Source organism: Capsicum annuum, chromosome 12, assembly GCF_002878395.1.
Source record: "Capsicum annuum cultivar UCD-10X-F1 chromosome 12, UCD10Xv1.1, whole genome shotgun sequence".
In the NCBI taxonomy this organism is placed as follows: domain Eukaryota; kingdom Viridiplantae; phylum Streptophyta; class Magnoliopsida; order Solanales; family Solanaceae; genus Capsicum; species Capsicum annuum.
This window is the reverse complement of record NC_061122.1, coordinates 7,004,762-7,018,190: the sequence shown is the minus strand read 5'-3', so window position 1 is coordinate 7,018,190 and position 13,429 is coordinate 7,004,762. Positions and strand designations below refer to the sequence as shown.

The window sequence follows — 13,429 nt, the reverse complement described above, 5'->3', positions numbered from 1 at the left end:
TAGGCATAAATCATAAAGTAAGGAAATTCATATTCTCAATAGTTCAGTTGTTCAAATCAAAACTCAAAATTGTGATAGTTTAAATGTATTTGTGATCCTTAAATCTTTGAGTTGGGATAGTGGACAAACTTGACAAGACCAATCAAGAACACATCAATTGGTGAGCCTCATTGTCACGTAAATTGAAATAATTAGAATACCATACTTGAAAAGTGTAATATCGATTGTAACACAACATATTCAGCATAATGCATAATTACATAATTACAGTCACAGCATATCCATAGATAATCTATTTTATATGCTACAACGATATTTAAAACCTCTTAACACAGGCCTAAACTTCTCTTTACCCTTAATAATACTAAGAAAAATTAACCTATATAAAATCACCATCCCAAGAACAATAGCAATATCTCCCCATTTAGAATAACTCAAATCTACTTGAAAAATATCTCTCAATATTTCATCACGAGTAACTATCACAGCATGTCTGCTGTTAGTAAAATATGTAAAAGTTTCATACTCATTCTTGTAAAAACCTTGAATTGCATATTTGTGGAAGGCTAAATAGTACACTGGATATTTCCAAATTGGCATTGGAAGATCTTTTGGCAATCGAAAAAAGCCTCCATTAAGCATCATTATTCCTTGAATTCCAGCACCTGCGATTAGAGATGACAAAATCAACTCATTATTCTACTAGTTCGTCTAATCTACTCGAATTTAAGGGGTTGATTATGACCTACATTGCTTGAATTGAGTCTTCAAAAAATACATTATCTTTGAAGGATCAAGGTGATATCAGTGTGGAAGTATTTTTGGAGTATGTATCCGAATAGTATATATTATAACTTGCTTATTGACTTCGTTTAATAGACTAAACTCGAAAGGACTCAATAAACTATTGATGAGTCAATATATAATCTATTGATGACTTCGTTCAATAGATTATACATTTACTAATGACATTCACTATCAGAAAATCACTAAGACATTTCGTCGATAACATATTTTCGAATCTAAAGTCCTTTATCGGCGAGCCAAATTTTGTCGGAAATTAGCAATTTCCTGATAGTTATTATTTTTTGACTCGTTCAAATTTGACTCAACGTAACTCACTCATTTTTATCTATGGATCACCTTTACCTGTTATAATTCCCATGAGAAAGTCAGGGACAATACTTGCAACAATCATCATTAGGCTCTCAACTAGCATCATGCAAGCAAATAACATTAGGAAAAAATAGGAAAAACGATCAATCCCTTTTTGAACATCAGCAAGATAATAAGCCACTGCTCCGGGAACCAAAGAGATCAATAACAAGAATGGAGTTGAAGATAATGTGTTGCCAATGACAAATGCACCCACACCATAGTGACCATTTAGCCTTTCGCGCGTAAAGAGCTGAAATTTACACGATCAGATCACTATGATACGTATTATTATTAATTGAATATAATACATATTGATGTAATTGACCTGTTATAATTGGTTATAGTAGGATGATAATATTTGAAAAAATGAATGGACAAGATGGGCAAAAGAATATTACTTTCATTTCTTCCACAAAGGAAGGGAATCCACCGATTGCCATGAATGTTAAGAAGCCAACCACAAATACAAGCATTGAGCTTCTAGCCTGCATAGGAGAAGAATCAAGAAAACATTTAAATCTAATTGGAAAAAAAAATAATCTTTTTCAATGTGTTTCTCACTCGATGTTTAGTATCGGCGTTAAGATCCTGATTAATTTGAATTTACGTCGTACAAGGTACATTAAAAGGGTGCGGGAGGCGTGTTGCGCTCCCTATCAAGATTTTTCCATTTTAAGACTCGAATCTAAGACCTCTAGTTAAGGCCGCTGGAGGGATCAATATTCATTCCACTATGGTCCACCATTGAATGATTACTCCCTCCGTCCCAAAATAATCGTCATTGCTTTTTGAGAGTGATCAACTTGACTAGCTTTTGGATCTTAAATTTAGATTAGACATTTAATATTTTAAATCTAAATTTAGATATTCAAAAACTATACGAAAAGTACTATAAGTTGTAATTTAATATTTCATTATAGCAATATAATGAAATAAGTACATCTTAAAATATTGGTCAAAGTTTATGTAGTTTGACTTAAGAAAAACAAATTGCTACAAGTATTTAGCTCATTAATTTTTAGCTAATGAGTCTATTGATCTATTGTTAATTCATAATTGTCCATTTGATTAAATGAAGGTAGTATTCAATCACTAGCTTACTTGTTATAACTAGTTAAAATATACTGATGGCGTAAATAAATAAATAAATAAATATTTACCTGAATGGAACCATAACCAGAGCCAATTTCATGGAACACAGTGCCAATGCACAAGCAAAGTGCAAGATAAATGAGAAATCGAAGCCAATAATATCCCAAATCACGATACATATTGATGAAAGATCTCTGTGTTAGAACTCGACATTGTGTGATGAACCCTGCTTGACTTCCCTTGTTTTCGAGCAACCGTCCATTCTACTACGCATACACATGAATACGAGTTAAAATAACAATCGACTTTTAACTTCAGTACATGTTAAAACTTAAAAAGGATGGTTCGGTGCAGAAAGTATTCTGTATTCACATAGGATTAGGGGAAGGCCCGAACTCCAAAAGGAGTGTGTGATAACTTCTACATGCATTAACCTATGTTACATATAACTTAGTAACCTCTCCGGTACCTATAGCAAATTTAAATATAGCAACTACAAAAGAGCAGAAATTAGCGATAGACAATTTTTATCACTAAATAGTAAAAACTTATTGTTGATCCTTTTTCACGATTGCTTAGTAAAGGATTTTTAAAATATTTCTGCTACAAGCTATTTAGCGATATATTTTGAGGACATTTTTACCTTTTGGGAAATGGTGAGTACCCTTTGCCTAACATTAAGGCAAGCTTCTGATGATTCATAAGACATGACAAGAGTGTCAATTGCTTTCCCTGAGCTAATTGTGTTTTTGCCAAATCCTTCCTCAATATCCTAATTAATCAAACAAAACAATATTATATTTCAAAGATTAAGACAAAAAACTTGTTCTAATGTAACTAAAAATTCAGAATTCATTGTAATTAAATCTATCTAAATAAACTTACATCAAAATCCTTGTTAATTGTTCTAAGAAAATGATCAGAAGGGTTCCTCATATATGGGCAAGGAAATCCATTGATAGCAAAAAACTAGAGCAAATATAAGAAGTAAAGACCCATTAGTAAATCCTTCAATATTGTACCATTAGATTACTACTGAACAACTCTGTTTCGATAGGATGGAAGTCATTTTTCATTAAAAAAATTTGATAAAATTGGTGAATTATTAAAGAATGTGGGAAAATATATGCTAAAAATTAATAATAATATTAGCAAATATGAGAAAATTTTGATAAAACCTTTTGAGTAAAGAAAAAATAAATAAATAAGGGCGGCCAGTGAACGAAGCATCCTGCATTCAAGCAGGATCTATGGAAAGGACGCACCTCAAGAGGGTGTGATGATGACAACCTACTTTGACGCATGCATCAGTGACTGATTCTACGACTCGAACTTATAAACTATAGGTTATACAATAACAATCGTTATAGCAATTAAAAGTTAAGATAGTTATAAGAAAAAGGGTAAATGCACTGTTTCCACCATGAACTATAAACGAAATTGCTGAGACACACCTGAACTTAAGGAGGGTCCTATTACCCCTGGACTAATTAAAATTGTATTTTTGGTAACCTTAGTGCCTATGTGGCACATACGTGGCACATACATGGCACATCAATGAATACAATGAAGGTCCACGTAGGCACACGTATGTGACATGTAGGCACTAAGGTTGTCAAAAATACGGTTTTAATTAGTCAGGAGTAATAGGACCCTCCTAAAGTTTGAGTGTGTTTCAGCAATTTCGTTTATAATTTAGTGTGGAAACAAATCATTTTCTCTAAGAAAAATAACTTCTGGCCTAGGTTATAAGTGAAGAAAGTCATTTTTCCCTTTTGAAGAAAAACATTTGTCGATAACCAAACACCGAAAATAAATAACTTCCCTGATTAAAAACATTATTCAGAAAAATAACTTCCATCGTACCAAATACACCCTAAAAGTTAAAGTAATCCAAACTTCACATACCTCATTTGCTTTGGAACTTGAGCCAAAATAAATTGTTTTACCATAAGAAAGAAGGCAAAGGTTATCAAATAGCTCAAAAACTTCACTACTAGGTTGATGAATTGATGCCACAATTGTCCTCTTATCTTCTTGTGCAATCTTGATAATTCTATTCATCACATGATAAGATGCTGCACTATCCAAACCACTTGTAGGTTCATCAAGAAACAATAATTTTGGCCTTGTTAATATCTCAATACAGATACTAACTCTTCTTTTTTGTCCACCACTTAGTCCTTTTAAACTCCATCCACCAATTCTTGTGTTCATTGCTTCTTGTAATCCCATTTCTTTTATTGTTTCGTCTGCTCTTTCTTTCTTTTCATGTAATGACATTGATTGAGGAAGTTGCAATTGAGCTGAATAATATACTGTTTCTTTTACTGTCAGTGTTGTCATTAGGGTGTCATCTTGAGTCACATAGGCCTGTGTTGGAAAAAAAAAAAAAAAAAGAGTTGTGAATTATGTGCAATGACGATGGAAAAAATATTTATAAATCGAGATTTAGACTCCTGAAAAGATAACTACGTGTAATTATGTACCATAGCTTCGGGGAATTAGCAGTTTTAGTCCCTTGAATAAAGATATAAGTACTATTTTCGTCCTCGTGATTTTTGGTTAAGCACATTTAACTTTGAGTTGGTTGATATATATGTGCACTTTTAATCCATCTGATTTCTGGATGTTCTCAAATTTACAAATAACAAAGCATTAAATTGTTTAATTATATGTGCTGTGTTAGATTTTTGTTATTGCCCCATATTTGAGGGTAATATAGCTAAAAACAATTTAAATTTTACATATTTTTTGTATGATAGAATTTTTTAAAAAAATATGATAATTGAAGATTCATTACCTCATTAGGACCGATAAGATAAGATCTAGCCCCCTTTGCTTATACTTATCCCTATTTGAGGATTTTATTTATATATTTTTTTAAAAAAAAGCTAAATATACTTAACCAACTATTAAAAAATCAAAATCAAAATTTGCCAAAAGTTGATATAGACCAACTGTATGTTATCCCAACAAATTAACTGATATTCTAGATTAAATGATTATAGGTAACTTACTATGACCTATAACCGGTTATAATACACTATTTATATATAAAGACTTAAATAAATTCGTAAAAAGTAAATTTAAGTTTTATAATATGTACCAAGAATAAAAATAATATAATTAATAATATATTCATACCGAAGTTCCAAAAGCTAGTGCCTGCTTACGTCCATTGACGAGTATATCTCCACTTTGTCTTGTATTTGAAGCTAGTCTTCCTGCAAATTTTCACATATATAATTATCATGATAAATTAAATTAATCACGAACTTTGTTACTAATCTAACGTTAAATAATTCGTAACAAACATATATTATTTTTTTAATGATTTGAAACTGTTAGAGTTTGTGTCTCAAATTCTGTTGATTCGGCCCTGAAAAATTTGCGGTGCGACCCATGTTTGTGATTTTTTGTGGGGGCGCTATGGACATGTCTGTCTGTGGGTCTAGGATTTATTTGTACGCACGTATTATATAAGTGCGATTTAGTAGGGGGGTGTTTCGCGTGGTTAAAATACGTCATTGAGACTACGTCTCCTACATTGTACTCCTCTCCATAATAGTGAAAATCCTCCTCCACTCGTGGTTTTCCCCGCAAGGATTTCCACGTAAATCTGTGTGTCTTCTTCTTGTTTTTCTTTTACTTTGTGGTATTGCTTATTCTGCCTGATCATAACAGATACTAAATAATGTTGTTTAGCTATATAGAATTTGTGTTGCGTCCTAATTGTAGTACTCCCTCCAACCCAAAATATTTGTGACAAATTTCTTAATTTGATTTCTCATTTTACTTGTCTTTTTTCATTAATTAAAAAGAGACAATTTTTTTTTCCATGTTTTACCCTTTACATTAATTACTTTTTCTTCAGATTAAAATGTAAACATGATTTAATAGGGGTATAATGGTAAACTAGCCATGTTATTAATTATTTTTCTTAATCAATGTGGCATCTCAATTTGAGACGGATAATTTGGGATTGAGGAGTATTTTTTTTTATTAGTATTCAACAATCCAATCATTGTTTTACTTATAATAATTATTTAATTAAATGAGGTGAATAAGCCGCTAACCTACTTATATGTAAGGTAAGTTGACTTGTAAGTGTAATTAGAATAAGTTTCGGAAAGGACATCACCAGCCAATTCTTAAGTAAATAATAATATGGAATAATATATAGTTTTCACCTCATGGTTTACTAGGGAAATTCATCCAATATTACACTTAATTAGGTCTTTTTTTAAAAAAAAAAAAAAAAAAAAAGAGTGAGACACCTTGGTCACCAACCATAGAATCAGCTGTTCAATTTTGTTGGACTAACTCACCAATTCACCAAATATTATTACTACCCTTCCACCAAAAAAAAAAAAAAAATCGACCAAAATAACCTAAAGAAAACACATAGTTGTTCGAGGGGTGGCTCAAGGGTAAGGCTAATAAAGTTTCTGCTTTAGGCCCCAAAAATTTTGAGGCCGGAGTCTAAAGGGTAAATTTTTTTTTTATTTAAAATTCAAAGGGACATATGAAAATGGAAAATTTTCAAAACGAACAAGGTAAACACATGTGTTTACCTTATCCATTATGTAGTTACCGACGTGAGTCGCATGATACAGTGCAAGGTAAAACCGTGATTTTACGTTAAAGGTAAATGACTCAATTTATCTTGTAAGGTAAAATCACGATTTTACCTTGCACTTTACCATGCGACTCGCGTCGATAACTACATAATGGACAAGGTAAACATGTGTTCACCTTGTCCGTTTTGAAATTTTTTCATTTTCATATACCCCTTTGCATTTTTAAATAGAAAAACTTATCCTTTAAGCTCCAAACTCGATATAAAATACCGATGTAAGGAATAAAAAAAAAAATGACCCATGAAAATTGGACTTTGGAATATAATGTCTCTATCGTTGTGTACCTGAATATTTAACTATGACTTTAAAGGGCGATGAAGTATTAATTATATTTAAGCCTCAACCTGCCTCATTGACATCCCTAATTTTAACTAAATGGAGAGTCAATATTTTCGATAAAAGGGTACGGTGTAAGACTCAATTGACTCTCTTAAAAAAATGGATAATGTTCAATTGGAATATGAAAATGTCCTAGAACCCGAAAAAGGATTCAATGAATTCGAAAGAATTTAACGAGGAGCACAAAATATTTCACATTCATCACATAAGGTCCAGAGAGAAGGTTCGCATCCCAATTGAAATGTTATGTACGTATACAATCTACTCTAATGCAAATATTAGTGTCTGCTTTCACGACATATAAGTCACACAAAAATAACTTTACTATTGCTCCAAGACTTCGATTCCCATCTCAGATCAATAATATATATAAAAAAGAAGCAATTAAAAATTACTAAAAAGTTGTCTATAATTCTTGTGATATGTAAATACAAATTAATTAGTTAATTACCTGCCAATGCATCAAGAAGAGTAGATTTACCACAACCAGAAGGACCCATAATAGCCAAAACTTCACCAGGTTGAGCATATCCACTAATCCCTTCAAGTATTGGCCTTCTTCCCACTTTTTTATCTGGCACTGTCACCCACAAATCTTTCCATGTCAAGTAAATTCCATCATCATTATCACCTTCTTTAGATGAGATATTAATCCTTGTGGTCATTAATGGATCACTTTCTTTCTTTTTTGACTTGTTATTTGGAATTTCAATAGGAGAATCCATTGTGTGTGAGTGTGTATAGTTATGTACATATATATAATGTTTTGTGATTGCTTGAGTGGAGGTTGAGGGGTAGGGAAGAAAATTAAAGAATGGAAATAGTAGTTAGAAAAGGGAGGAACTTTATTGGCTAAGATAATATTTGATGATGTACTAAAAAAGATTATGCAAAATCTAATTGGGTTTATTTTAAGTAGTAAAACAAAAATTACATCATTAGTGTACCTTCATATGTATATATGTTATCAAAGGTAATCTGTTTCATTTTCAAGGATTATAGATTTTACTTTTTTAGAAGGTTAACGCGTAGAATATACTTTTTCAAGTTGATCTGATAGTGTAAAGATTCTTTATATATATATACTAGGCGAGTCTTTATGCCACAACATGAACTTTAACTTGCCATCGTCAAATGACTAAAGTATGTATTAACTTAGTATGGTTAAGTGATAGAAGTGCATGTATACATTAACACATACCAAATATTTGTGGAGTTTTGAAAATAACACATCATAGATGTGAAAAAATTACAATATCAACAAGATATTCATTGTATGAAGTGTACGCAATCCAAACGGAGAGACTGTTTCCGATAGACCTCAGTTCAAGACAGATATATAACAAACAAATAAAAAACAAAAAAATAAGCAACAAAAATGGAATAACACACCGTTGTAGATAATAAAAGAAACAAGGCGCCGACAAAGTAATAATACTATAAACTATCTATTCGAGATCACAAACATATATCAGCAGAACACTATGAACAAAAAACTATAGGCACAGATACAAACAAAGCACCACTAGCTCCCTGCTATTACGGACACACTCCTACCGACTAATCCTATACCCTAATTCGCGTCTTTCACGTCTTCCTATCAACGATGACGTTCTCCGTAAGTTATAAGAAAAAAAATTATTTACTCATCGTCTATTTGTTTGGTGTAAGGATAAATTGTTGCCGTCATCTAGGGAGACACAATCTCTCTTCACATTAGTTTGTGAGTTGAATAAATAATAATCCACGAAAATTGGAAAACCCTCACATTTTGTTGACGTAAAAAGAGAAAAATACTTAGCAGTATAATATATTAGGATCATTATTTTTGACTGCACGTAAAGGTGGTTTACCTAAAAATAACCACTTATTGGATAACTTGTATATGCCTTATTTCAACGTAAAACAATTAAACTTGGTTAGTAATTGCAACAATAATGAATAATATATTTGGTGAAATTTCATACTTGAAGTATAAAGAGAATAGAATATACACAATTTTAGTATATTTACGTCTTACCTTTGGGGATAGAAAGTTTGTTTGCAGTAAATTCCCGACTCAAGATAAGTGAAAGCACTCTTTAAAGCGAATACTATTTTTAAGGTTATTTTTCTTATCCAAACAATCAATAATTTTTTATTGTTAAATTCATTGTATTTTTAAAATTACTCGTTCAGAATTTAATAATCTAATGGCTTTTCTATACACTACACACATTCGGTCCATAGAAAAAAAATTGAATTTAGTTGAATATGTTAATTATATTTCACATTTATCATTGAAAAGATACTATATTAAAAGAGTGAATGGCCTTAAAAATATTTTTTAAACTTTTTTCATTAAAAGTGTTTGCTTTGGACAAATTCATTTTTTTTTTAACTTTTTGTCCTTCATTAAAAGTATTTACTTTAAACAAATTTGACTGTTCATTTTTTTCTCTATTATTTATGATATTTAATAGTGTCTATAATAAACCTATTAAAAATTAAATGAAGAATATTTTCTTAGAAGTTTTGTAAGGAGGCAAAAAATCCTTTCCAATTACAATAGACTTGGTCAAAAAAGTAGGATGACAAACCTCAAAAAAAGAAAAACCAAATAAAAAGGACAAAAACCCATAGCACACGTCCAAAAAAAAAAAAAGAAAAAAAAAAGGAAAAAAAAAAAAACAAAAAAAAAAAAAAAAACTTGCCAAAAAAAATAGGCAAAAACCCATGCCAAACATCCAAAAAAAAAAAAATTCTTCAAATTATTATTTTATTAAATTAAATACTCCTAATATATATTGAAATATTTATGACATTAAATAGTGGCTATAATAAACCTATTAAAAATTAAATGGAGAATATTTTCTTATAAATTTCTAGGCAGACAGAAAAACCTTTTCCAATTGCAATAGACTTGAGCCAAAAAAAATAGAATGGCAAACCAAAATGAAAATAAAAAAATTGACCCAAATAAAAATGACAAAAAAACAAAACACACGTCCAAAAAAAAGCAAAAACATATCTTCCAAAAACAAAATAGGAAAAGTCAAACGTTACAGAAGAAAAGAAAAAAGCTTGCCAAAAAATAGGCCAAAACCCATGGCAAACTTCCAAAAATAATTAAAATTTTCTTCTAATTATTATTTTATTAAACTAAATACTTCGCGTGTATATTGAACTATTTATGACATTACATAACGGCTATAATAAATCTATTAAAATTAAATGAAGAATATTTTCTTATAAATTTCTAAGTAGGCAAAAAAACCTTTTCCAATTACAATAAACTTCGACCCAAAAAAGTAGAATGGCAACGTCAAAAAAAAAAAAAAAAAAACCCAAATAAAAAAGATAAAAACCCATAACACACGTTCAAAGAAAAAGGAAAAAATATTTTCCAAAAAAGTAAGAAAAGTCAAACATCGTAGAAGAAGAAAAAAAAACTTGCCAAAAAATAGGCAAACATAAAAAAAAATTAAAAAATTCTTCAAATTATTGTTTTATTAAATTAAATACTCCTAATATATATTGAAAAATTATGATAAAATAAAAATATGAAAAAATGCTTAAAGTTCTAAAATGCATGAAATATATCAATCCTGTTATAAATGTATTTACATTATAGTGAATGTTTATCAAGATCTTGATAGATCTAGTTGGTATCTATCAGGATTTGAAGTAGATAGAAACTAGGAGTATTTTTTCCTATAAATAGAGGGGTTTTGTTCCTTGTATTCTTAACAATATGATGATCTTTCATCCCTCAAGAGAAATAACAATTACTCTTTATTCTCTCTATTTGTTCTTGTTCATACTTTATATTTTATAACACATTATCAGCACGAGACTGTCAAACAAGGTGAGATTATTAATCTAAAGGTAAATTCAAGGTTAGTAATTTCGTATGTTATTTGTTTTTTTGCTACTAAATGATATAATTATTGTTGGATTTGAGGAAAAAGGAATAATTAATTTGGAATCATTTATATTTTAAATTTATTCCTCAGAAATAATATTATCAAAAAGGATGATAATATGTTAGGTTCAATTCCCATGAATTTATGCCTAAGACGTTTTTATATGGATAAGATGTAGAGTTTAAATCTCAATGCACCATATTGATGATATTATGATGGCTAAGGCAAAATAATGAGTATTTGGTGAAACATGTCTCATCAAATATGTTTCATTCCTTAAATTGAATATGGTAGCAATAAATCATATGTATGCCTCAATTTGCGTTTGTAGTAGCTATCATAATTTGATACGCTTAAGGTATGATTATATTCCATTCCTGGGAATGAGAAACTTATTAATGCAAATGTACACTTGATTGTGATGGTATCACAACTCACCTCCGAAAGAGGTTGAATAATTGAGAAAAGTTATTTTGAAATCTACTTCTGAAGTAGTAAATTTGAAATTTATTCATGTAATAGTAAATTTGAAATTTACAAAAGAAAAAAGGTACATGTCATGGTAAACTTGGAGTTTACTAGTATAAAAGCTCATAAATTCATATGGACGATTGCAATATCCCAAAGATGTGCATTTGAGAACTCCTACTGAGTATATAACATATATTGAAGAATTAGAAAATTCTTCATTACTTTTAATGTTTCTTGTTTTCATAATAAGTTGGTTGGACCAACTAATATTGAGATTGGATCCCTTAAAATCTGAAAACTATAAAAGGTGAATATGGGCTCGTTCACCAGTCATGTGATCTATTAAGATCCATCAATATAAGATGATCACATGTGCGTTTATTGTCAACCTATAGTTTGACATTCATAAAGTTATTTGCTCAATAAAATTGGGTTAAGAGCATAACTTTCAGATTGTGCAATCAAGACAATTCATCTTGATAATCATGGTTTAGTATCGGATGCCTTCAATAAATAGTTAAACCATTGAGAACAAAAGCTTCATGTGGTGGTTTGAAATATTATATACAAAAGTACTTGTATGCATCAAACCAATAAATTATGATTAATTTACCCTCAAAGTTGGTTCTATGTCAGGAATCACACGTTGTCCATCTAATAGTTAATGTGCGGTATACGATTAGTGAATATACCATGATGCACAAAGATGGATTCCTCAAAAAAGAAGGAGGATGTATGTTAGTTTTCCTAACATAAGGGGAGATTATAAGCAGCTAAGAAATATGTTAGGAATCATCATCTGATCCTCATTCAAAAGATAATTCAAGTCAAATGCCGAAAGCATCTCATATTTAAGCTGCAAGTGCTCCTATTTTATGTCCCTAAAGGATAAAATCTATGCATGTGTGAAGCATGGTAGACCAATCGGTTCTAAATAAAATAATTCTTAAAAAGGATAAGGAGCAAATGATCGTAATAAGAAGACAATGTGCTCTTAGAACCTACGACATAACACTTTATGAAACCTTATGAGAGGTTCAGCTACTTGAAAATAATGAAGTGATGAGATCTCAAAATGTTATGTCACATTGTGAATCGATATGAAATGATATATCATTAATATCTTTGATACAATATTGGTGCAATATTGTGAAGGATTATGAGGATCTAAATTCTATGTTAATTTAAGCATGCTAACGTAGAAACATTTATCAAGTGACATGAAAGGATGCATCTTGGTAAGCATAAAACTTATTTGATTTGTAATCCAAACACTTGAAGATGTCACTAATGAAATGTTGAGTATTGTCACTTGACAAAATTTACATGAAAACTTTTAAGGATTCAAAATATTTGAAGCATATAAAAGTTTCTGGGAAACTTATTGATAATCTTTATATTGTATAAGCTTATCGCTTGAAAATTATTGAAACTCTTGGAGAGTTTTCAAAAGCAATAGATTATTTGCTGAAATAAAAAATATGTCGAATTGGATTGGTTATGAAGTACCATATCTTAGTGCAAGTGGTGCATTAATGTATCTTACAAATACTACAAGGACTGCTATAGCCTTTTCAGTCAATTTGTTGAGCAAGGTATATTTCTGCTCCTACGAGGAGACATCAAAATAGGATAAAATACATGAGTTTGTTTGACCCACATAAATCTCGCTGATGTGGGGTACTTATTTGACCCGCATAAATCTCGGTCTCAAACATGTAATGTGTTCACATGTGGGGACATTGTCATATCTTGGAGATATACAAAGCAGTCTATCTAGCCACTTTATTGAACCATGATGAGATAATAACTATTCATGAA

At 30.4% G+C, this 13,429-nt stretch overlaps 1 protein-coding gene across 1 annotated transcript; it reads right to left on the bottom strand.

Moving 5' to 3' along the window:
• Positions 1-220: 220 nt before the first annotated feature.
• Positions 221-7,957, bottom strand: LOC107849810 (ABC transporter G family member 1). Its single transcript, XM_016694366.2, has 9 exons — positions 7,684-7,957; positions 5,398-5,477; positions 4,159-4,623; positions 3,136-3,219; positions 2,894-3,022; positions 2,319-2,513; positions 1,557-1,643; positions 1,150-1,408; positions 221-665 (listed from the first exon to the last, which is right to left on the bottom strand). The coding sequence occupies exons 1-9, from the start codon at positions 7,955-7,957 to the stop codon at positions 298-300; spliced, it is 1,941 nt and encodes a 646-aa protein (XP_016549852.1). The 3' UTR covers positions 221-297.
• Between the last annotated feature and the right edge of the window lie 5,472 nt (positions 7,958-13,429).

Coding starts and splice junctions, on each gene's coding strand:
- LOC107849810 (XM_016694366.2), bottom strand. CDS start 7,957: ATGGATTCTCCTATTGAAATTCCAAATAACAAGTCAAAAAAGAAAGAA. Junction 2,514..2,893: donor TACTCACCATTTCCCAAAAG/GTAAAAATGTCC, acceptor TATGCGTAGTAG/AATGGACGGTTGCTCGAAAA. Junction 1,644..2,318: donor CTGGTTATGGTTCCATTCAG/GTAAATATTTAT, acceptor TCTCCTATGCAG/GCTAGAAGCTCAATGCTTGT.